The sequence below is a fragment of the Lipotes vexillifer genome, unplaced genomic scaffold, assembly GCF_000442215.2.
Source record: "Lipotes vexillifer unplaced genomic scaffold, Lipotes_vexillifer_v1.1 scaffold6, whole genome shotgun sequence".
In the NCBI taxonomy this organism is placed as follows: domain Eukaryota; kingdom Metazoa; phylum Chordata; class Mammalia; order Artiodactyla; family Lipotidae; genus Lipotes; species Lipotes vexillifer.
In genome coordinates, this window is record NW_006799037.1 from 1055506 (window position 1) to 1081424 (window position 25919).

Below are 25919 nucleotides of genomic sequence, written 5' to 3' on the forward strand. Positions count from 1 at the left end.
TGTAAAAACCAGACAAAAATCCCTGTCTTCATGGAGGTTACACTATAGGTAGGAGAGACAGACAAATAAAATACAGATTAGATAAGATGGAAATAAGTGCTATGGAGAATATTAAACAGAGGAGAGAAAATGCTGAAAGGCTACAGGCAAGGCCTCACAGAGTAGGTGACATTTAGGAACTAAAGAGGTGCACGAATCAGTCATATGGATATCTGGGGGAAAGAGCATTCCAGGTTGACAGTCAAGTGCAAAGGCAGAAGTGAACCTGGCAAGGAGCCAAGCGTGGCTGGAACAGAATGAGAGAGAGGAGTGGTTGAAGATAGGGTTAGGGAGTGAGGTGGGGACAGAATGTATATAACTTTCCTGTTCACAGTAATGACTTTGGTTTTTACTCCAAGGGCATGGCAAGTCACTGGAGGGTTTTGAGCCAAGGAGTAATAATATCTAATTTCATTTCAGATTATGAGTGGAATAGACTGGTTATTGTGCTGAGACTAGACATAATAGGGACAAGGGCAGAAGCAGGGAGACGAGTTAGAAGGCTATTGGAATAATCCCAGTGAGGGATGATGGTTGCTAGGAATAAGGTGATAGTAATGACAATGGTACGAGTTGGTCACATTCTGAATATATTTTGAAGAGAAACCTGACAGGATTCACTCATACACTGACTGTGGGGTGGGTATAAGAGAAAAAAAGAAGTCAAGGATGACTCCAAGGTGTTGGTCTACGTAAAAAGACGGATGAAAATAATATAATTCATGAAGCTTCTTAACAGCCATCTTAGTCCATAATTTTAATTAACCCATTAATTTTTCTAATATTATTCCCACAAAATATTCCATTTAAACATTATTTAGATTATTTTTTATAATGTTTGAGTATAACCGCCACAGCAGGTAGCAGATACTCAGGATAAGGTCTTACTGTAAATTGGCTTTTAGTTGCTTAAGATTAAGAAATATAAAATTTCAGTCTACTATCAGCTTTCTATACTGGACTTTAACTCTTTTTTTCTAATGTTAACACTGACTTATAGAGTCTTTCAAAAAGAAACTAAGAAATGCAAATAAAACATTTCTTTAGATCTAAAATCAAGAAAAATTATACAAATGAAAGGTCTGATTGCCTATGTTTTTAATACTTTTGTTTTTCTAACTTAGAATCTTATTTTAAGGATGATGTTTAATCACCATAAAGATATAATGTTTAGAGATACTGAGGCAAAAAAATTTTTTTGACTAACAGTAAAATCAAACATTAATTCTGTGTTTGCCAAAGAAGAGCAACAGAAAACTAAGGGATCAGAAATCTGCTACATTCATATTCCTACAGTTTTCTACAATTTCTACTGGGCCCTTTAATGTGAGCTGAGTAATTTATAAAACAAAGATGGAGAATGTAATTTAGGTACTATACTATATCAATACACAAGGAAAGCTTCAACCTATCCCAGTCATTTAAAATGAGACTATTTCTTCAACAGATTTTTGTTCACTCAACATATATTGAGTTCTTACCAGGTACTAAGCATTACAGGCTGTAAGAGATACAAGGATGAATCTAGACAGAGTTCCTGCTCTCAGGAGCTTAATATCTTCTAGGGACACTAAGAACCTAAACAAATAATTTTAGTCATAACGTAAAATTTAATCATGAAGTATAAATAAAGTGCTTTTGGAGTTTAGAAGAGCCAAAAGAACTTCTTTAGGTTAACTTTATGGATGAGATGGTATTTGAGGTGGACCTTTAAGGAGACCTCAAATTTAGACATGCAGAAATAAAAGATGTGGCAGAAACTACTGGCTGATTATCCAAATGCCATTCCCACTTTTTACTGTGCCAGTAGTGCCCTAATTTTGTTTTGGTGACTACCACTCCCTGAAATGACTCAGGAGTCAATCCTTGTTAGTCTCATCTAAACCAGTCAGAGTAATCACATCCCCTCTGCCAGTGTAGGTGTAAGAAGGGGAATGTGAGCTAATATTGACCCAATGAGTTTGAAAGAGGGATCTGCTAGGTCTTTGAATTAACCAATCGAGGAGCTACTTTATATTAGGGTTTCTTGATAAGTGAGAAAATAAATACTGTTTTTGTTTAAACTGGTGGAATAGGGTTATTCTGTGACTTGTATCTGATGGCAATTAAAACGACAGAGGAATGGACATTCTAATGAGGGAACTCAGTGAGCAGAGGCATCGAGATAGGAAAGTAACAGCTATACAGCCTTAAATTAGTTAAGCCTGGTGATTGCAAAAGGGGATAGTGGTAAAACAGAAAAGATAGCTTGGAGCCATATTGTAGAGGGCCTCAAATGCCAGGTCAAAGAGTTGGGACTATTTTGAAGTGAAGGAAGAATTGCTGAGGAATTTTAAACAGAAAAGTGATCTGATGAGAGCTGTGCTTTAGAAAGGTTATTCTCACAGGATCATAAATTAGAACTGAGGTGGAGTCAAGATGGCGGTGTAGGAAGACGTGGGGTTAGCGTCTCCCCACAACTAGGGCGACTGCCAGCCACTGGTGGGAGACTGACGCCCAAGGAGATGGGAGGAACCCCAAAGTGAATTGGTAGGGCGTATGGGGGACTGAGGCGGGAGGACAAGTGGAGGCCAGACAGGATCGGTGCCCCTGAGGCCAGGGAGGTCAGGAGAGGCAGGCGGGAGGGACTCTCTGGGAAGAGTGGGAGAGGAGTGGGGGGCAATTGCCCTGCCCATTCGGGCCCGGGGAGGCTGATGAGCTCCCAGGCTGATCCCCTGCCCTCAAAATCCCCTCCAGGTCACGTGGGTCCTTGGAGGTACAGGAGGGAGGCTGAGGAGATCAGGAGAGGCAGGCGGGAGGGGCCCTCCCAGACCAGAGGAGAGGAGAGGAGGGCGTCTGCCCCACCCATTTGAGCCCAGGAAGCCTGCTGGCCTCCCAGGTGAGGTCTGCTGCCCTCTGAGACCAGGGTGGGGGGCACACCTGGGCCCCTTCTGTTCCTTAAGCCTAAGCTCCACCCCCCACAGCGCCTTTTCCAGCCCTGTGGGTCCTGAGTATTGTCCCTGCCCACCACCCAAACCTCACCAATGCTTAGGCCCCACCCTCCACAGCCAAGGCCTCCCCCCCACCCTTTTTTATTTCTTTTCCTCCCTCCTCTTTTTTACTATTGTGGTACTGATGTACCTTCTGGTTGTTGATTCATCTATATTTTCATTTTTATATTCTTCCTAACATATCTGTTAGTTTCCTAGTCTAATTTTATTTTTTACTTTGTTATTGTTCTTTTTTGACTGGCTGGCAGGATCTTGGTTCATGAGCCTGGGGTCAGGCTGAAGCTCCTGTGGTGGGAACTCCGAGACTGAACCACTGGCTAACAGAGAACCTCAGATCCCAGGGAATATTCATCGGAGCAAGGTCTCATGGAGTTCCTCATCTCGGCACCAAGACCCAGCTCTAGCCAATAGCCTACAAACCCCAGTGTTGGAAGACTCAGGCCAAACAACCAGTAAGACAGGAACACAACCCCACTCATTAAAAAAAAAAAAGAAAAAAATGAGATGGCAAAAAAACATGTCACAGTGCTCGCTTCGGCAGCACATATACTAAAATTGGAATGATACGGAGAACATTAGCATGGCCCCTGCGCAAGGATGACACGCAAATTCGTAAAGCGTTCCATATTTTTATATAGGTATATGTATAGGTGATTCACTTTGTTATAAAGCAGAAACTAACACACCATTGTAAAGCAGTGATACTCCAATAAAGATGTTAAAAAAAAATATGTCACAGATGAAAGAGCGAGGTAAAAAGCTACAAGAGCAAATAAGTGAACAGGAAATAGGTAATTTACCTGAAAAAGAATTCACAGTAATGATAGTAAAGATGATCCAGAATCTTGGAAATAGAATGGAGGCACGGATTGAGAAAATACAAGAAATGTTTAACAAAGATCTAGAAGAATTAAAGAACAAACAAACAGATGAACAACACAATAACTGAAATGAAAAATAAACTAGAAGGAATCAATAACAGAAGAACTGAGGGAGAAGAACGAATAAGTGAGGTGGAAGACAAAATGGTGGAAATAACTGCCAAGGAGCAGAATAAAGAAAAAAGAATGAAAAGAATTGAAGGCAATCTCAGAGACCTCTGGGACAACACTAAATGAACCAACATTCGAATTATAGGGGTCCCAGAAGAAGAAGAGAAAAAGAAAGGGTCTGAGAAAATATTTGAAGAGATTATGGTTGAAAACTTCCCTAACATGGGAAAGGAAATAGTCATCCAAGTCCAGGAAGCACAGAGAGTCCCATACAGGATAAACCCTAGGAAAAGCACACCAAGACACATATTAATCAAACTAACAAAAATTAGATTCAAAGAAAAAATATTAAAAGCAGTGAGGGAAAAACAAAAAATAACATACAAAGGAATCCCCATAATGTTGTCAGCTGATTTTTCAGCAGAAACTCTGCAGGCCAGAAGGGAGTGGAAGGATATACTTAAAGTGATGAAAGAGAAACACCTACAATTAAGATTACTCTACCCAGAAGGATCTGATTCAGATTAGATGGAGAAATCAAAAGCTTTTTCAGACAAGCAAAAGCTAAAGAGAATTCAGCATCACCAAACCACCTTTACAACAAATGCTAAAGAAACTTCTCTAAGTGGGAAACACAAGAGAAGAAAAAGACTCACAAAAACAAACCCAAAACAATTAAGAAAATGGTAATAGGAATATGCTTGTCGATACTAACCTTTAACGTAAATGGATCAAATGCCCCAACCAAAAGACACAGACTGGCTGAATGGATACAAAAACAAGACCCATATATATGCTGTCTACAAGAGACCCACTTCAGTCCTAGGGATATATACAGACTGAAAGTGAAGGGATGGAAAAAAATATTCCATGCAAATGGAAATCAAAAGAAAGCTGGAGTAGCAATACTCGTATCAGATAAAATAGACTTTAAAATAAAGACTGTTACAAGAGATAAGGACACTACATAATGATCAAGGGATCAATCCAAGAAAAAAATATAACAATTATAAATATTTATACACCCAACACAGGAGTACCTCAATACATAAGGCAAATGCTAAAACAACCATAAAAGGGGAAATCGACAGTAACACAATAACAGTAGGGGACTTTAACACCCCACTTACACCAATGGACAGATCATCTAAACACAAAATAAATAAGGAAACACAAGCTTTAAATGACACAATAGACCAGATAGATTTAATTGATATTTATAGGACATTCCACCTGCAAGTGGCAGAATACACTTTCTTCTCAAGTGCACATGGAACATTCTCCAGGACAGATCACATTTTGGGCCACAAATCAAGCCTCAGAAAACTGAAGAAAACTGAAATCATATCAAGCATCTTTTCTGACCACAACACTATGAGGCTGGAAATCAATTACAGGAAAAGAACTGTAAAAAACACAAATACATGGAGGCTAAACAGTGAGATACTAAATAACCAAGAGATCACTGAAGAAATCCAAGAAGAAATTTAAAAAAATACATAGAAACAAATGACAATGAAAACACGATGCCCCAAAACCTATGGGATGCAGCAAAAGCAGTTCTAAGAAATTGCTAAGTTTATAGCAATTCAATCTCACCTCAAGAAACAAGAAAAATCTCAAATAAACAATCTAACGGTACACTTAAAACAACTACAGAAAGAAGAACAAAGAAAAACCAAAGTCAGTAGAAGGAAAGAAATCATAAATATCAGAGCAGAAATAAATGAAATAAAAACAAAGAAAACAATAGCAAAGATCATAAAACTAAAAGCTGGTTTTTTGAGAAGATAAACAAAATTGATAAACCCTTAGTTAGACTCATCAAGAAAAAAAGGGAGAGGATGCAAATCAATAAAATTAGAAATGAAAAAGGAAAAAATCACAACAGACACTGCAGAAATACAAAGGACTATAAGAGACTACTACGAACAACTATGTGCCAATAAAATGGACAACCATGAAGAAATGGACAAATTCTTGGAAAGGTACAATTTTCCAAGACTGAAGCAGGAAGAAATAGAAAATATAAACAGACCAATCACAAGCACTGAAATTGAAGCTGTGATTAAAAATCTTCCAATAGGGCTTCCCTGGTGGCGCAGTGGTTGAGAGTCTGCCTACTGATGCAGGGGACATGGGTTCGTGTCCCGGTCCGGGAAGATCCCACATGCTGCGGAGCGGCTGGGCCTGCGAGCCATGGCTGCTGAGCCTGCGCGTCCAGAGCCTGTGCTCCACAACGGAGAGGCCACAGCAGTGAGAGGCCCACGTACCACAAAAAAAAAAAAGAATCTTCCAATAAACAAAAGCCCAGGACCAGAGGGATTCACAGGTGAATTCTATCAGACACTTAGAGAAGAGCTAACACCTATCCTTCTCAAACTCTTCCAAAATATAGCAGAAGGAGGAACACTCCCAAACTCATTCTATGAGGCCACCATCACCCTAATACCAAAACTAGACAAAGATGTCACAAAAAAAGAAAACTACAGGCCAATATCACTGATGAACACAGATGCAAAAATCCTCAACAAAATACTAGCAAACAGAATCCAAAAACACATTAAAAGGATCCTACACCAAGATCAAGTGGGATTTATCCCAGGGATGCAAGGATTCTTCAATATATGCAAATCAATCAATGTAATACACCACATTAACAGATTAAGTAATGAAAACCATATGATAATCTCAATAGATGCAGGAAAAGCTTTCAACAAAATTCAACACCGATTTATGATAAAAAACCCTCCAGAAAATGAGCACAGAAGGACCTTACCTCAACATAATAAAGGCCATATATGACAAACCCACAGCCAACATCACTCCCAATAGTGAAAAACTGAAACCATTTCCTCTAAGATCAGGAAGAAGACAAGGTTGCCCACTCTCACTGCTACTATTCAACATCGTTTAGGAAGTCCTAGCCACAGCAGTCAGAGAAGAAAAAGAAATGAAAGGAATACAAATTGGAAAAGAAGAAGTAAAACTGTCACTATTTGCAGATGACATGATACTATACATAGAAAATCCTAAAGATGCCACCAGAAAACTGCAAGAATTAATCAATGAATTTGCTAAGGTTGCAGGATACAAAATTAATGCACAGAAATCTCTGGCATTCTTATACACCGACAATGAAAAATCAGAAAGAGAAATTAAGGAAACACTCCCATTTATCATTGCAACAAAAATAAAATACCTAGGAATAAAGCTGCCTAAGGAGGTGAAAGACTTGTATTAAGAAAACTATAAAACACTGATGAAAGAAATCAAAGATGACATAAACAGATGGAGGAATACACCATGTTCTTGGATTGAAAGAATCAATAATGTGAAAATGGCTATACTACCCAAAGCAATCTACAGATTCAATGCAATCCCTAACAAACTACCAATGGCATTCTTCACAGAATTAGAACAAAAAATTTTACAATTCATATGGAAACACAAAAGACCCCAAATAGCCAAAGCAATCTTGAGAAAGAAAAACGGAGTTGGAGGAATCAGGCTTCCAGATTTCAAACTATACCACAAACCTACAGTAATAAAGACAGTATGGTAGTGGCACAAAAACAGAAATATAGATCAATGGTACAAGATAGAATGCCCAGAGATAAACCCATGCACATATGGGCACCTAATTTACGACAAGGAGGCAAGAACATAGAGTGGAGAATAGATAGCCTCTTCAATAAGTGGGGCTGGGAAAACTGGACAGCTACATGTAAAAGAATGAAATTAGAGGGCTTCCCTGGTGGCGCAGTGGTTGACAGTCCGCCTGCCGATGCAGGGGACGTGGGTTCGTGCTCCGGTCCGGGAAGATCCCACATGCCGCCGAGTGGCTGGGCCCGTAAGCCATGGCCACTGAGCTTGCGCGTCCAGAGCCTGTGCCCCGCAGCGGGAGAGGCCACAACAGTGAGAGGCCCACGTACAGAAAAAAAAAAAAAGAATGAAATTAGAATACTACCTAACACCATACACAAAAATAAACTCCAAATGGATTAAAGCCTTAAATTTAAGACCAGACACTATAAACCTCTTAGAGGAAAACACAGGGAAAACACTCTTTGACATAAGCCACAGCAAGATCTTTTTTGACCCACCTCCTAGAGTAATGGAAATAAAAACAAAAATAAACAAATGGGACTTAATTAACCTTAAAGCTTTTGCACAGCAAAGGAAACCATAAACAAGACAAAAAGACAACACTCAGAATGGGAGAAAATATTTGCCAACGAAACAACAGACAAAGGATTAATCTCCAAAATATACAAACAGCTCATGGAGCTCAATATCAAAAAACAAACAATCCAGTTAAAAAATGGGCAGAAGACCTAAATAGACATTTCACCAAGGCAGACATACAGATAGCCAAGAGGCACATGAAAAGATGCTCAACATCACTAATTATTAGAGAAATGCAAATCAAAACTACAATGAGGTATCACCTCACGCCAGTCAGAATGGCCATTATCAAAAAATCTAGAAACAATAAATGCTGAAAAGGGTGTGATGAAAAGGGAACCTTCCTGCACTGTTGGTGGGAATGTAAATTGATACAACCACTATGGAAAACAGTATGGAGGTTCCTTAAAAAGCTAAAAATAGAACTACCATGTGACCCAGCAATCCCATTACTGAGCGTGTACCCTGAGAAAACCATAATTCAAAAAGCGACATGGGGGCTTCCCTGGTGGCGCAGTGGTTGAGAGTCTGCCTGCCAATGCAGGGGACACGGGTTCATGCCCTGGTCCGGGAAGATCCCACATGCCATGGAGCGGCTGGGCCCATGAGCCAGGGCCGCTGAGCCTGCGCGTCCGGAGCCTGTGCTCCACAATGGGAGAGGCCACAACAGTGAGAGGCCCGCGTACTGCAAAAAAAAAAAAAAAAAAAAAAAGAGACACGTACCATAATGTTCACTGCAGCTCTAATTACAATAGCCAGGACATGGAATCAACCTAAATGTACATTGATAGATGAATGGATAAAGAAGATGTGGCACATATATACAATGGAATATTACTCAGCCATAAAAAGAAACGAAATTGAGTTATTTGTAGTGAGGTGGATGGACCTAGAGTCTGTCATACAGAATGAAATAAGTTAGAAAGAGAAAAACAAATACCATATGCTACGCATATATATGGAATCTAAAAAAAAAAAAGGTACTGATGAACCTAGTTGCAGGGCAGGAATAAAGAGGTAGACACAGAATATGGACTTGAGGAAATGGGGTGGGAGGGCGAAGCTGGGGCGAAGAGAGAGTAGCATCAACATATATACACTACTGAATGTAAAACAGTTGGCTGGTGGGAAGCAGCAGCATAGCACAGGGAGATCGGCTGGGTGCTTTGTGATGACCTACGGGGGTGGGATAGGGAGGATGGGAGGGAGGCTCAAGAGAAAGGAGATATGGGGACATGTGTATGCATATGGCTGATTTGCTTTGTTGTGCAACAGAAACTAACAGTATTGTGAAGCAATTATACTCCAATAAAGATCTACAAAAATAAATAAATAAATAAATAAATTGGAACTAGGAGAAGAGTCTGAAGGTGTGGAGATTAATCACAGAATCTAAAGTAATCTGGATGGGAAGAGGGGCCTGAGCATTACTTACAGTCTCCTTGAGAGTGTGAACTTTGTGTTACAAGTAAACTCAAGTGAAACCTAGTAGAGGTAAAACTGAAAAGATCAGCTGGATGGTTACTGTGGAAGAGAATACAAGAAAAGGAGAAAGAATGCACAGTTCTCAGAAATGACCTTTGTCACTAGAGTTCTTATAAATTCACCCATGTGTCCTCTGAAGCTGACTTTCAAATAGTCCTGAAAGATTATGTGCAGTGTAAACTCGAAGATGATGGGAGTACTGTATGGGATTTACTTAGTCTATTTGAATGGTTTTACATGTTTTAAGCACAGTTCTTCATTTCTTCTTTACCTTATTCCTTTGCAAATTCAAAAGTTGCAGATTCCCAAAGTTCTTTTGGGAGTATGCATATTTATAACACTGTAAAAAACCGCTTATGAACTTAATATAATATAAACCCCAAAACAAACAGAAAATGGAAAAATATGTGTTTGGTATACAGTTTTTAAAAAATAAATTTATTTATTTATTTGTTTTTTATTTTTGGCTGTGTGGGGTCTTCGTTGCTGCGTGCGGGCCTTCTCTAGTTGTGGTGAGCAGGGGCTACTCTTCGTTGTGGTGCGTGGGCTTCTCCTTGTGGTGGCTTCTCTTATTGTGGAGCACGGGCTCTAGGCGTGCGGGCTTCAGTAGTTGTGGTGTACGGGCTGTAGAGCACAGGCTCAGTAGTTGTGGTGCACGGGCTTAGTTGCTCCGCGGCATGTGGGATCTTCCTGGACCAGGGCTTGAACCCATGTCCCCTGCACTGGCAGGGGGTTCTTAACCACTGCACCACCAGGGAAGCCCTGGTATACAGTTTTTGAGCCCAGTAATCTAAGTATAAATAACAAAATGTGATCTTGGATCAAGCTGTATTTCAGTGTGTATTCTGTTACTATGATTTGTGACATATTATACACTATATAAAGTTACACTGCTACCCACACCACACTAGTATCACATTAACTACCTCTGTCATGAATAATGCAAAAAATTTTTGAATGATGGTTCTCTGGCAGCTGTTAAGTGCTTTTTAACATTTGGACTTAAAAAAAATCAATAAGCAAATGTTCAGTGTTGATAGACCCAGCTGAGTGGTATTAAACTATACTATATATTTTCTCTAAATCAACTGTAAACTTTAACAGGCACCATTCAACTTCAGGCACTTAGCCAAGTCTGGAATTAAGATCTCTCTGTCTTTGTTCCTCTAATCCTTTTTAAAGTTCTTTTATTACTTAAATAATTAGACCTTCAAATTCGATCAACTAAACACAATCAATCCTACTCCACTTATAGCATAGTAGTGGCAACCAACCCACTGGGGAAATGTGACATATTATTTGGGTAACATCCAGGGTCCATGATACAAAAGAAAAAAAATCTCCTTACCCAGGAGTTCTTCATGGATTGATCAGGAGTTGAAATAAAGGCATTCGTGAATGCCCAACTTATTGTTTATATGCATATGGATGATTTTATTGTGTTTTAGAGCAGGGGTTGGGATAGGAGGAAGCTTAATAAAATTCATGCCTTCAATTTCACCAAAAGTTCTATGGCCTCAAAAAGGTTAAGAACCACATATTCTAATCTACCCATTAGTGGATGAGGCTTCCTAATACTCTATGACAGCTGCCATCATATTTTTTAGCACAGTTGATATACTCTATTATCTAAAATTTAAAGATGAACTAAGAGACACTTAATTTTTAAGAAATCATCTTAGAGCTAAGTAGGGTGTTACCTTAGGATTCCACAGTCAGTTAAATTCCAAAAAGAAAGGTACAAGATAAGGATGAACGTTTACTACCACTTTCCTTGATTATAAAAACCTCTTCTGGGGCTTCCCTGGTGGGGCAATGGTTAAGAATCCACCTGCCAGTGCAGGGGACACAGGTTCAATACCTGGTCTGGGAAGATCCCACATGCCGTGAAGCAACTAAGCCTGTATGCCACAACTACTGAGACCGCATGCTGCAACTGCTGAAGCCCGAGCGCCTAGTGCCAGTGCTCCACAGCAGGAGAGGCCACCGCAGTTAGAAGCCCTTGCACTGCAACAAAGAGTGGCCCCTGCTTGCCGCAACTAGAGAAAGCCCGCATGCAGCTACGAAGACCCAACACAGCCAAAAATAAATAAATTAAATTAAAAAATAAATCTCTGCTATATGGCAATTATACAACCAGTGAAATTCAAACAGTTAACCTGGAAGGCAAAAATAGTATCAAAACTGTTTTATATGGTTTTACAAATAAATGTTAATAACAACCAAATTATAAACATTTATTTCCACTGTATTATATTATACTATTAAATGTGGTTCTAACCACCAAAATAGTTTAAGCTCAGAGTTGGAAATCTCTATCACTCTCACCTTGGTACAGACTACTCGTACAACCACTTTCCAAAAGGCAGAGGAATCAGACCCAGGTTGTACCTCAAAGAGAAGATGTTTTTCCTGGCCAGAAGCCACTTTAGCAGTTCTGAAAAGAGGTAAACACATTGGTTAATTTTATGAAAAGTCATGTAAAATATTGGAGCTACGAAACCAGATTCAAGAAAGCTTAAGACAGAGGAGAAAATGTGAAGAAAACACAGAAAGACAAATAACAATAATGGTGATTGTAATAATTAGATTTTTAAAATATAGGGATAGAGAATGTTTTGACTATAAACATACAATTTAATTTTCAAGGTGGAAAGCATAGTGGAATGATATTTATAAATCTATTTTTTTCATATCTATATCTCAATGGTCTTTAAATTTCTAACAAAGACAGCTAGGAAAAACATGTGCAAGGAATCAGGTATTTAAAGAAAAAATTTAGCTGGTTTCATTTATCCATATTTTGACTAGTGCCTCAGATGTATATAAAGTGTGAAAAAATCTTGATCTTGGTTGAGTCCTTCCTTAAGCAACAACACTTATATACCTCTTTGAAGACAATTTTTACAGATAATTTAAAACTGGATGAAGCAAATGATTTTGAGATGCTTATGTAACTTTACTGTCCTCCCCTAGCAGAGTAATTCTATTTAGAAAGCAACAGGATACAAACATAAAAATATAACACTTTTTAGGATAACTCAATATCGGGCATCAATGCCAATTTAAATCAGTTCAAAGACATAAGTATTGCAGCTCCCTTTTATCATTACTCACATTTCTCTCTGAGCACCAGTGGGGATATCACAGTCAGAACTAAGAAACTTACAGCTAAATAAATTGAGGCCACTGAAAATTAAGTAACTAGCCCTAGGTAACAAAGTCTGCCAGTGAAAGTAGTACTGCCAGTTCCCAGTTCTGTTTTCTAGCTATCAAGCCATGCGTCTTTTGTGTAGGTTTAACTTTATAGTTCTCAGACAGCACTGAACTTGTGAAATTCCAACTCTGACCCAGGGGAATTGGTTTTAAGAAGCAAATCCAGTCAGAAACATTCTGTGCTAATAAATAAAAGGGAGATACTCTTTTACCATCACCTCTATATTACACAGTAAGCTTAGCTTGAGGATGTTTTCATAGGACACATTTTATCCAGTATCTTTAGGCCAAAAAACAAAATTTCACATAATAGACTAGGTTTTTTTTGTATATAAGTTCTAAGACTCTAAAGGGATGGCAAATGTCATTGATTACTCTTCAAAAAAGTTGACACAATAAACATAAAAATTCCACTCTTATGATACTATTAAATTCTCAATCAAATTTTATTCCTTAAGAATACAGTCTCAGAAGTAATGCCTCAAATGTTACCATTTGGATGATCTTTAAAAAAAAAAAAAAGTAAAATGCTAGAGTTTTAAAAACCATGATTACATTTTTACTATAAAAGATCAGACAATACACAAATATACACACAGTAAAAGGTAAAATCTCCCTTCTCTGCTCCCCTTTTCCATCACCTCCCCAGAGAGCTGTGTATATCTTTCCAGTTCATTTTCTACGCATATATATATATATATATATATATATATATATATATATATATATATATATATATATACACACACACAGAATCCATCCATATATCCATACAGGGCTTCTTTTTGGTTTGTCTGTTTTTAATGAGTGAAATCCAGTGTTCTTAAAAGAAATGATCTTCTAAGATAACTTTTAAGAGTTAAGAATGCTTTATTCTTCATGACTGGCTAATAACAGGACACTCCAGCCATGTCCATAAAAAGACTGCATTTCCTTCTCTTTATCTAATGTGTTCTAAATGGCCAAGTATAATATGTCTCTTATCCAATATAGTTATTGCAAAGCTTAAGGAGTACATTCATGTATTTTACTCTAAACTATTAATAGTGACTATAATATAAATTTATATATACCAAGTGGTTCCAAACTGCTTGGTGATTTTATTTGGCCTTTTTGGGGTTTAAGGAGAGGTAATATGGGATAGTGGAAAGATCTTCAGACTTGGGGAAAGCTGGATCTGCCATAGATACTTGGGTAATCACTTTAGGCCTCAGTTAAAATGTCTGTCAGCAGAGTGCCTTGCACATACTATGGGCTCAGTGAAGTTGAATAGACTAAAGAAAGAACCTTTAAGATCTCATTTAAAAGGCAATGCCAATAAGTTATAACTATACCCCCAGGGAGACAGAAGATACATATACAAAGAGAGTCAGATATGGGTGCTGCTAGAGGAAGACTTAATAGAAAGAAGTGACATCTGCTCTCCTGTCACTAAGGGAGAACACACAAACAAAAATGGAATATTTTAAAAGTATAACAATCCGGGGTCATTCAGGGACAGAGCTCGGTATATTTTAATAGCTTCTATACAGATCAGTATAAAAATTGATTTAATAAAGAATAATTCACAAAGAGAAGGCTGTTCTATTGGATGTGCTAAGGAGGCAGAGAAGTTTATACTCCATCTTAGAAATCTATTCAAGAGTTAAGTAGAGATGTAAACATGATAGCTAATTAGAAAATATTTATAAACAAAATATCTTATTCTTCAGTGATGACAAATGAATTATTACCATATATATATATATATATATATATATATTTCTCTGGCAAAATAATGGTTCAATGAACAAACACAGAAGATTTATTTATTAACTAGATGAATTGGTTGACATTCAGAAACCTGAAGTGCCCTTTGACTATCCTAGGCGCCTTTCTCTAGATGACTAACTGGTATATTCTCTTCTGTTATGCACCTCCTTCAGTGCTTTCAAACAAGGGTCAATTTACATGCCTGTGTTCAAAATTCAGTTTTAAGTTCCTTCTGTTCTTTTAGTCCTATGACATATTTTTAGATAGCTACATAGAAAGTCTTATAGTACTCAATAAATATTTGCTAACTGCTGCTGAAAACATTCTCTCACCAACCAATACGTGTGGTTATCTCTCAGACAGTCACAACACTGGGGCAATATGTCAGGGGGGAGAAAATGAAATGAAAAAGAGCAAGTCTTACACATCATTAAGTTCTGCTACTCTTCCAAGAAATTCTTCATAAGTTAAGGAGCCACTTTCTCGAACCAATGTGACATGTTTTGCTACTTTTTCTGGTAACTTGTTAAGAACCAGCTGCGTCTGATCTGAAAGTTGCTGTCCCATGATGAAATGATGTCTTATGAAATCCAAAAAGAGTGTTGCTTCATATCGTTTCTGTCAAATATACATAAAAGTTACTTTTACATGTAATATAAAAATGGCAACATACCCATCCCTTCAAGAAAATAAAGAAAAACAGGAATACTTTTAAGTGAGATCTCAACAGACTTACCTGAGCCTAAGGTGGAATTTATTTAAACAACTATATTTTAAAGTAAAGATTTACAGTTCTATTTTTTAAAGATCATATAGGTAAATGAGAATACAGGATTCATTTATCTTATTGTGAGGGTGAATTCCTATAATTTTGCCAAGTTAAAAACCATTACACACACACACACAGAGGCATTTAAGTGATTGTATTTAATAGGAAGTTTGTTTACCTCATATAATTTTCCTAAGAACATTTCCTGACTGTTTACCATGTCAGGCTCCAAACTAAGGGCTTTCATATATTATCTCATTTATTTCTTCCAATAACCCTAAGAGGTAGGTATTATTATATCCCTAGTTGACAGATAAGGAAATAGAGTTGAGTGACTTATCTAAAGTTAAACAGCTGGGGACTCCCCTGGTGGTGCAGTGGTTAAGAATCCGCCTGCCAATTCAGGAGACATGGGTTCGATCCCTGGTCCAGGAAGATCCCACATGCCAAGGAGCAACTAAACCTGTACGCCACAACTACTGAGCCTGCATGCCATAACTACTGAGTCCATGAACCGCAACTACTGAAGCTTGCACACTCTAGGGGCCAGGGACTGCAACTACTGAAGTCTGCATCTGCACGCCTAGAGCCCATACTGTGCAACAAGAGAAGCCACTGCGATGAGAAGCCCGCGCACCACAACGAAGAGTAACCTCTGCTCGCCACAACTAGAGAAAGCCCACGCACAGCAAAGAAGACCCAATGCAGCCCCCCCAAAAACGTTAAACAGCTGGTAGCACTTCCCTGGTGGCACAGTGGTTAAGAATCCGCTTGCCAATGCAGGAAGCCCTGGTCTGGGAAGATCCCACATGCTGCGGAGCAACTAAGCCTGTGTGCCACAACTACTGAGCCTGTGCTCTAGAGCCGGCAAGCCACAACTACTGAGACCTGCATGCCACAACTACTGAAGTCCGTGCACCTAGAGCCCGTGCTCCGCAACAAGAGAAGCCACCGCAATGAGAAGCCTGTGCACCGCAACAAAGAGTAGCCCCCGTTCGCCGCAACTAGAAGGAAAGCCCGCGCACAGCAATGAAGACCCAACAAAGCTAAAACTAAATAATAAATTTATCTGAAAAACAAACAATTGGTAAATGGCTGAAGTGAAATTTGAACTCATGTTTTTTAGAGTCTAGTGCTTATATTCTTTAACGCTATGATATACTGTGACGTATAATCGTGATATAAATAGATCAGCTAAAAAATTTATTGTAGAATTACTTTATTTATAAATGTACAACTTAATTTTAATTGTAAAATATATGTAAATTAAACAGACTTTTTAGCTAATTCAACTGTTACATTTTCTGCTTAGGAAAAAAAAGTGCTTTTGCTTTTTAACTCCTCTAGGTATTTATTTATTTATTTATTTTGCGGTACACGGGCCTCTCACTGTTGTGGCCTCTCCCGTTGCGGAGCACAGTCTCCGGATGCGCAGGCTCAGCGGCCATGGCTCACAGGCCTAGCCACTCCGCAGCATGTGGGATCTTCCCGGACCAGGGCACGAACCCGCGTCCCCTGCATCGGCAGGTGGACTCTCAACCACTGCGCCACCAGGGAAGCCCGGTATTTATTTTTTAATTAATTAATTAATTAATTAATTATTTTTGGCTGCATTGGGTCTTTGTTGCTGCATGCAGGCTTTCTCTAGTTGTGGCGAGCGGGGGCTACTCTTCATTGCAGTGCATGGGTTTCTCATTGTGGTGGCTTCTCTTGTTGTGGAGCATGGGTTCTAGGCACACGGGCTTCAGCAGTCGTGGCACGCAGGCTCAGTAGTTGTGGCTCATGAGCTCTAGAGCGCAGGTTCAAGAGCTGTGGCACACGGGCTTAGGTGCTCCAGGGCATGTGGGATCTTCCCGGGCGAGGGCTTGAACCCATGTCCCCCGCAATGGCTGGCGGATTCTTAACCACTGTGCCACCAGGGAAGTCCCTCCTCTAGGTATTTTTAATTTAGAATTTATATAACTTGTTTTCTAAATATGAAGGTGATATTTTAGTTAAAAGGCTGGATGACTACTTTAATAATCTACTATCAATGTAGATCAATAAGTTACTGAATTGACTGAAAACTTAATCACAAAACATTTATTTAATAATCACTCTGAAGTCTTGAAGGATATAATTCTATGTATTGTGGCTAGAGAAGAGTTGGATGTGTTTATTCTAGACAGTTTTTTCTCCTTTGGTAAATAATGATTTATCAAAATATTAAGCACTGAGATATGGTTAAAATAGAAAATAAGATAAATTTTTAGTATTTATGTATCCTGATATATTCTACAGCTGAATAAGGAAATCCCAATTCAATACAAATACCACTACTAATAATAGTAAAATCAACTAATATTCGTTCACCACTTCTACTGTGTAACACAATCTTCTAAGTACTTTATATGTATTCATGAATTTAGTCATTTAAATCCTCATGATAACCATTTCACAGATGAAGAGACAAGATAGCTAAGGAAACAAGCACAGAGAAGTTAAATTAATAAAGCCACAAAGCTAATATTAGATTTTTAAAAAATCAAGTTAGAAAAAGAAAAAAACATTAAAATTAAAAAGAATCTGATCCTCCCCTCTCCTACAAGAAATTCCATTTTATTTACACGTCAAAGACTATCATTTTACCTCACCTGAATTAACACTCATATCATATAAAGCAGGTGAGAAACAGTAACAATTTATAGTAAAAATTTTGTCAGGAAACCTGCTTTATCATTTAATCAAAAAAATGAAAAGTTATAACTCTAAAATATAAAATATATAACTTTAAAATATAAAATCATTTACAATAAGAGTTCTCAGTAACCATAAATATGCAAAATTTGCTTTGTATTCAAATTTAATGTGTTATATTTGAGGTTTATTCTTTTAGTCACATTAAATATAGGTAAAGTACAACTGTTCTAAAGAGAAAAACTCAACAATTACTGTTTTGAATCTGAGCCTACTTGGAATGATAAATATGTATTACAGAGATGAATGAAAGGAAGTTGTTGAGGAAGATCCAGGCCACTAAAAAAACATCTCTGAAGGCAAAATTATATACTTTAAATATAGCCAAATGGATTCATAGTAATCGTATTCAAAGAGAAACAAAGATTTTAGCTTAGAGGAGGTCTCTAGAGTACTCAACATTAGTAATTTCTGGATTTCATAGTCTAATAAAGTCTCAAAGCACCATGGTGTTGCACATTTATTTCTATTCTAAGTAAGGATAGTTTCCAAAAATAAATGAAAAAATCCCTAAAACTTAACAAAAATTTAAATAACTTACAACCTAGGAAATAGAAGGATATAATACTAGAATAAAAGTCCTTCCCAAGAAGGCAGTAATTTCACACTGACGTATACTACATACAGTAACACTATGGTCCTTATTTTTCTTGTTCTAATCCAGATGTGTGAAAAAATCATCAGGAGCCAAAGGATGTACACTGGTGTTAGGGAGCCACTGTTACATGGCCTTTTAAAAAATTAAATTCAACAAGCACCATATGCCTGGCGCTGTGCTGTGTTCTGGGGATACAATAGTGAGTGTAAGAAACAGGGTTCTTGCCACCATGGAGCATCTGATTCAGTGGGGAAGAGACAAAAATCACATCAATAAATACATAATTTCAAAATAATAAGTGCTAAGCCAAACAAGTATACGGTACTGAAAGCCTATAAAAGGGGGACTTGACCTAGTCTTGTGACAGGGAAGAAGTCCTTGGGCAAACATTTGATTTGCTATCAGTCAGAGTTAGCCAGAGAAGAGAGGCATAGAGGCATGGCAAGCGGAGGACATTCCAGGCAGAGGTTATAGAAAGTGCCTAAATAGGAAGGAGTATGGTGACTTTGAGGTTAAAAAAAAAAAAAAAAAAAAAAGCCAGAGTGACTAAAGCCTAGGCAGAAGTAGAGGGAGATTGGCACCAAGAGATGGGATGTTTACCATTTTTGTTTATGACACAAAGACAAGACTGCATGCCTGCCCAATCTGTGGATGACTGAAACTGGAATGAATGAATAATGTCCACAGAATACCAGAATCAAGACTGAAAATGGATACTGATTTTCTGAAATAGAATAAATTTTTATGTCAAATATGACTAAAAGTTAAATCCTGAATATGTTTTGAAAGGCACATAAAGCACATAGGTAAGTTATGTTTAAAAGCAAATAAAATATAAAAGGTCTGAGGGTTCCAGTCAAAATAAGTAAACAGTAAATAGCGATAAGAAAGATGCTAAAATAATCCTAAACTCTTGCTAGAAGCAGATGTCCAGAGCAAGAGCCTAGTTCCACTGTGCTCTGTAATGGTTCCAACACACCAGAGTTCTCTAATCAGCTCTAAGCAGTGACACTTTTAAAGGGCACTAATCATTTGAATATATTTGGGAAAGCACGCAAGATGTTACGGATCTAGAAGAGGAAACAAAGCAATTTATTCTAGATAATCATAGTTCAGTAACAACATGGAGCATGGTGATAGGTTTGTTCAAACACCTGAAGAGCTTTCATGTGGAAGAGGAAGTAATATTTACTTTATATAATTACAGAGACCAGAATGGCCAGTATAAATTAGGCTGATTTCAGGTCAATATAAGAATTTCCTATCATCCATAATTATCCAGAAGGGTTAAGGGCTGTCTTGCAAAGCATGTGAGCTTGCATTCACTGGAAAGGTGGAGGTGTTTAAGCAAAAATAAGAAGTTCATCTAATTAGTGTTTTAGAGAAAATTTTTGCTTTAATAAGAAGTGGAGAAGGCAACCTCTAACCTAATATTTCACTCCCAAAGTGAAACTTAAATTCCCTCTAGCATTCCTGTACTGATTTAATAAAATGCAATAAAATATTCTAATCAACCAGACTGAAAACTTTAAATTATACCTACAATTCTTAACAAAGAAAAATTAAACTTTTGAAATATATGGTCTTAAGATTTCATGTAAAATATTAATGATAATTTAATCAACATGCCCACCAACAGATATTAAAGAGATTTAGTTGTTTATTGAGTTACAAAATGGACCCTTTTAACAGATAAAATTGTAATATATGCAGATGACATGATAATATATATAGAAAACCCTAAAGACTCCACACAAAAACTACTAGTACTGGTAAATAAATTCAGCAAGGAATCAGGATACAAGATTAACACACAGAAGTCTGTTGCATCTCTTTACACTAACAATGAAATACCAGAAAGGGAAAGTAAAAAAAAAAAAAATCCCTTTTAAAATTGCACGCCCCCCCACCCCCCGGAAAAAATACTTAGGAATAAACCCAACCAAGGAGGTGAAAAACTTATATGCTGAGAACTATAAAGCACTGATAAAGGAAACTGATTCAAAGAAATGTAAAAATATTCTATGCTCTTGGATTGGAAGAATTAATATTGTTAAAATGACCATACTACCCAAAGCAATCTACAGATTTAACGTAATCCCTATCAAATTACCCATGACATTTTTCACAGAACTAAAACAAGTAATCCTAAAATTTATATGGAGCCATAAAAGACCCAGAATTGCCAAAGCAATTCTGAGGAGAAAGAACAAAGATGGAAGCATAACCCTCCCACTCAGACAAAACTACAAAGCTACAGTAATCAAAACAGTGTGGTACTGGCACAAAAACAGACATATGGATCAATGGAACAGAATAGAGAGCCTAGAAATAAATCCACACACCTACAGTAAATTAAACTTTGAAAAAAGAGGCAAGAACATACAACGGAGAAAAGACAGTCTCTTCAGCAAGTGGTGGTGGGAAAGCAGGACAGCCACATGTAAATCAATGAAGTTAGAACACTCCCTCACACCATATACAAAAATAAACTCAAGATGGCTTAAAGACTTAAATATAAGACATGACACCATAAAACTCCTAGAAGAGACCATAGGCAAGACATTCTCTGACATAAACTGTAGTAATATTTTCTTAGGTCAGTCTCCCAAGGCAATAGAAATAAAAGCAAAAATAAACAAATGGGACCTAATCAAAATTATAAGCTTTTGCAAGGCAAAGGAAACCATAAACAAAACAAAAAGACAACCTACGGACTGGGAGAAAATATTTGCAAACGATGCAATTGACAAGGGCTTAATTTCCAAAATATACAAACAACTCATACAACTCAATAATAATAATTAAAAAAAACCCAATCAAAAAATGGTCAGAAGACCTAAATAGACACTTCTCCAAAGAAGACATACAAATGGCCAATAGGCACATGAAAAAATGCTCAGCATCACTAATTATTAGAGAAATGCAAATCAAAACTACATGAGGGAGAGGAATCAAGATGGTGGATGAGTAAGACGTGGAGTTCACCGCTTCCTACAAATACGTCGAAAACACATCTACAAGTGGAACGATTTGCACAAAACATCTACCAAACACTGGATGAAGACCTCAGACTTCCTAAAGGGCAAGAAAACCTCCATGTAACCAGGAAGGACAAAAGAAAAAGAAAAAAAGAAAAGAGAAAGAGAAAAGAATTGGGATGGGACCTACACCCTAGGGAGGGAGCTGTGAAGGAGGTAAGGTTCCCGCACCCTGGGAAGTCCCCTCACTGGCAGGGAGATCAGCCTGGATGGAAAGGGAGCTTTGGAGCCTTGAGCAGAGTGCAGAAACCGGATTGTGGAAGGCAAAATGGAGAGTGACCTGAACAGACGCTGGTACTGTCACCTTGTACTCCCCAGGCTGAGACACTTGTCCACCGGTGTGGGCGGAGGCTGGGTGCTGAAGCTCAGGTCTCGGAGGTCAGACTCAGGGAAAGGACCAGGGTTGGCTGTGTGGAGACAGCCTGAAGAGGCTAGAGTGTGGCAACTGAGGGTGTGCTCAGAAGAAGCCTGGGCCAACCAGAGAGGCAAGGCACCACTGCTGGGGGGTGTGCAAGGAGAGGGGTGGGACCACTATAGGAGCTTCCTTCCCTGCACGCATGGTCTCAGGCAACAGGACACCACCTACACAAGCTCCGGGGGCAGGTGTGAGCTGCCACTGCCACTGTGGGCTCCAGAGACAGGCACAGGCCACCGCCACTGTCATGATGGGCTCCAGAGGTGGGCACAGGTAGCCGCCACCACTAAGAGACCTGTGAGCAGGATCCAGTTGCTGTCCCTGCTGTCCTGGGAGTGCGAGGGCCGGCGCTGCAAGACCCATGAATGGGCGCCAAGTGTTGCCCCCACTGTCCCGGCGGGGTGTGGGCCATCGCTACTGTTGGGAAACCTGTGAGCAGGCAGCAATCGCTGCCCCCACCATCTGGGGAGTGTGCACAGGCAGCGAGCAGGTGTCAAGCACTGCCCCTGCTGTCCAGGGAGTGTGTGGGCTATGGTTGCCACTGGGATACACGGGAGGAAAAGTCAACTGCTGTCCCTGCTGTATCAGGTGTGTGCATGGCCTGCTGCACCTACACACCTCATATCAAAGGAATTACAGCTAACACACTTGAGGAAAGAGGCAGCAAGCATCCAAACCAAAAGCAACCTCTCAATTCCCGACAAGATGGCAGAGTAGAAGGACTTGAGCTCACCTCCTCACATGAAAACATCCAAATCACAACTAACTGCTGAACAACCATGGACAAAAAAGACTGGAACCTACAAAAAAAGATATTTTACATCCAAAGACAAAGAAAAGCCACGACTAGATGGTAGGAGGGGCACTTTTGCAATATAATCAAATCCCATACCAGTCGGATGGGTGACCCACAAACTGGAAAATAATTGTATTACAGAGATTCTCCCACAGGAGTGAGAATTCTGGGCCCCATGTCAGGCTCCCCAGCCTGAGGGTCTGGAATTGGAGCCCCCAGAGCATTTGGCTTAGAAGGCCAGTGGGCCTTGAGTGCAGGAGCTCCATAGGACTGAGGGAAACAGAGACTCCACTCTTGAGGGCGCACACAAGATTTCATGTGTACTGGGACCCAGCACAAAGAAGTGACTTCATAGGAGCCTGGGCTAGACCTACCTGTGGGTTTGGAGGGTCTCCTGTGGAGGCAGAGGTTGTCTGTGGCTCACTGTGGGGGTAAGGCCTCACTGTGGCAGAGGCCCCAGGGAATACTGATAATCGTGATCTCTCCTGGAGGTCCCCATTTTGGCACAAAGACCTGGCCCTGTGCAACAGCCTACAGGCTCCAGTGCTGGACGCCTCAGACTAAACAACCAGCAAGACAGGAACACAGCCCTACCCATCAGCAGACAGGCTGCCTAAAGCTGTACTAAGGTCACAGCCATCCCTAAACACACCCTTTGACATGGCCCTGCCCACCAGAGGGACAAGACCCAGCTCCACCCACCAGTGGGCAGGCACCAGTCCCTCCCACCAGGAAGCCTGAACAAGTCTCAGAACCGACCTCACACACCAGGGGCCAGACACCAGAAGCAAGAGGAGCTATGATCCTGCAGCCTGTAGAAAGGAGTCCATCCACAAAGAAAGTTTCACAAAATGAGACGACAGAGAAATATGCTCCAGACGAAGGAACAAGATGAAAACCCAGAAGAAAAACTAAGTGAAGTGGAGATAGGCAATCTACCTGAAAAATAATTTAGAGTAATGATAGTAAAGATGATCCAAGATCTGAGAAAAAGAATGGAGGCACTGATCAAGAAGACACAAGAAATGTTTAACAAAGAGCTAGAAGATTTAAAGAACAAACAAACAGAGATGAACAATACAATAACTGAAATGAAAAACACACTAGAAGGAATCAACAGCAGAATAAATGAGGCAGAAGAACAAATAAGTAAGCTGGAAGACAGAGTGGTGGAAATCACTGCTGCAGAACAGAATAAAGAAAAAACAATGAAAAGAAATGAGGACCATCTCAGAGACCTCTGGGACAACATTAAACGCACCAACATTCGCATTATAAGGGTCCCAGAAGGAGAAGAGAGACAGAAAGAGCCTGAGAAAATATTTGAAGAGATTATAGCCGGAAACTTCCCTAAAAGGAGAAGGAAAACACTCACTCAAGTCCAGGAAGTGCAGAAAGTCCCATATAAGATAAACCCAAGGAGGAACACACCAAGACATATATTAATCAAACTGACAAAAATTAAAGACAAAGAAGAAATATTAAAAGCAACAAGGGAAAAGCAACAAATAACATACAAGGGAATCCCCATAAGGTTATCAGCTGATTTGTCAGCAGAAACTCTGCAGGCCAGAAGGGAGTGGCATGATATATTTAAAATGATGAAAAGGAAAAACCTACAACCAAGAATAGTCTACCCAGCAAGCACCTCATTCAGATTTGATGGAGAAGTCAAAAGCTTTACAGAGAAGGAAAACCTAAGCGAATTCAGCACCACCAAACCAGCTTTACAACAATCCTAAAGGAGTTTCTCTAGGCAGAAAAGAAAAGGCCACAACTGGAAACAAGAAAATTACAAATGGGAAAGCTCACTGGTAAAGGCAAATATAAAGTAAAGGTAGGAAATCATCCACACACAAATATGATATCAAAGCCAGCAACTGTGAGAAGAGGAGAGCACAAATGCAGGATATTGGAAATGCATTAGAAATTAAGAGACCAGAAACGTAAACAATCATATATATACAGACTGCTATATCAAAACCTCACGGGAACTGCAAACCAATAATCTACAGTAGATACATACACAAAAAAGAGAAAGCTATCCAGACACAACACTAAAGGTAGTTACCAAATCACAAGACAAGAGAACAAAAGAGAAGGAAGAAAAAAGACCTACAAAAACAAATCCAAAACAATTAACAAAATGGTATTAAGAACATACATATCAATAATTACCTTAAATGTAAATGGATTAAATACACCAACCAAAAGACACAGACTGGCTGCATGGATACTAAAACAAGACCCGTATGTATGCTGTCTATAAGAGACCCATTTCAGATCTAGGGACGCATACAGACTGAAAGTGAGGGAATTGGAAAAAGGTATCCTATGCAAATGGAAATCAAAAGAAAGCTGGAGTAGCAATACTCATATCAGACAAAATAGACTTTAAAATAAAGACTGTTACAAGAGACAAAGAAGGACATTACATAATGATCAAGGGATCAATCCAAGAAGAAGATATAACATTACATAATGATCAAGGGATCAACCCAAGAAGAAGATATAACAATCATAAATACATATGCACCCAACATAGGAGCACCTCAATATATAAGGCAAATGCTAAGAACCATAAAAGGAGAAACTGACAGTAACACAATAATAGTGGGGGACTTTAACAACCCACTTTCATCGATGGACAGGTGATCCAGACAGAAAATCAATAAGGAAACACAGGCCTTAAATGACACATTAGATCAGATGGCCTTAATTTATATTTATATAGTATATATAAATATATATTTCCATCCAAAAGCAGCATAAATATATATAAATATATACTTCCATCCGAAAGCAGCAGAATACAGTTTCTTCTCAAGTGCACATGAAGCATTCTCCAGGATAGATCACCTCTTGGGCTACACATCAAGCCTCAGCAAATTTAAGAAAACTG

At 38.9% G+C, this 25919-nt stretch overlaps 1 protein-coding gene across 1 annotated transcript in view; it reads right to left on the reverse strand.

Annotated features, from left to right (window-relative positions):
• The window catches only part of RNF141 (ring finger protein 141), a 45691-nt gene that overhangs the window by 12421 nt on the left and 7351 nt on the right, over nt 1–25919 (reverse strand). Inside the window, exons 2-3 of the mRNA XM_007471392.1 lie at nt 15087–15280; nt 12023–12131 (exon numbers count right to left, since the gene is read on the reverse strand). Coding sequence (XP_007471454.1) covers nt 12023–12131; nt 15087–15229 — 252 coding nt within the window. The 5' untranslated portion in view covers nt 15230–15280. The remainder of the gene's footprint in view (nt 1–12022; nt 12132–15086; nt 15281–25919) is intronic.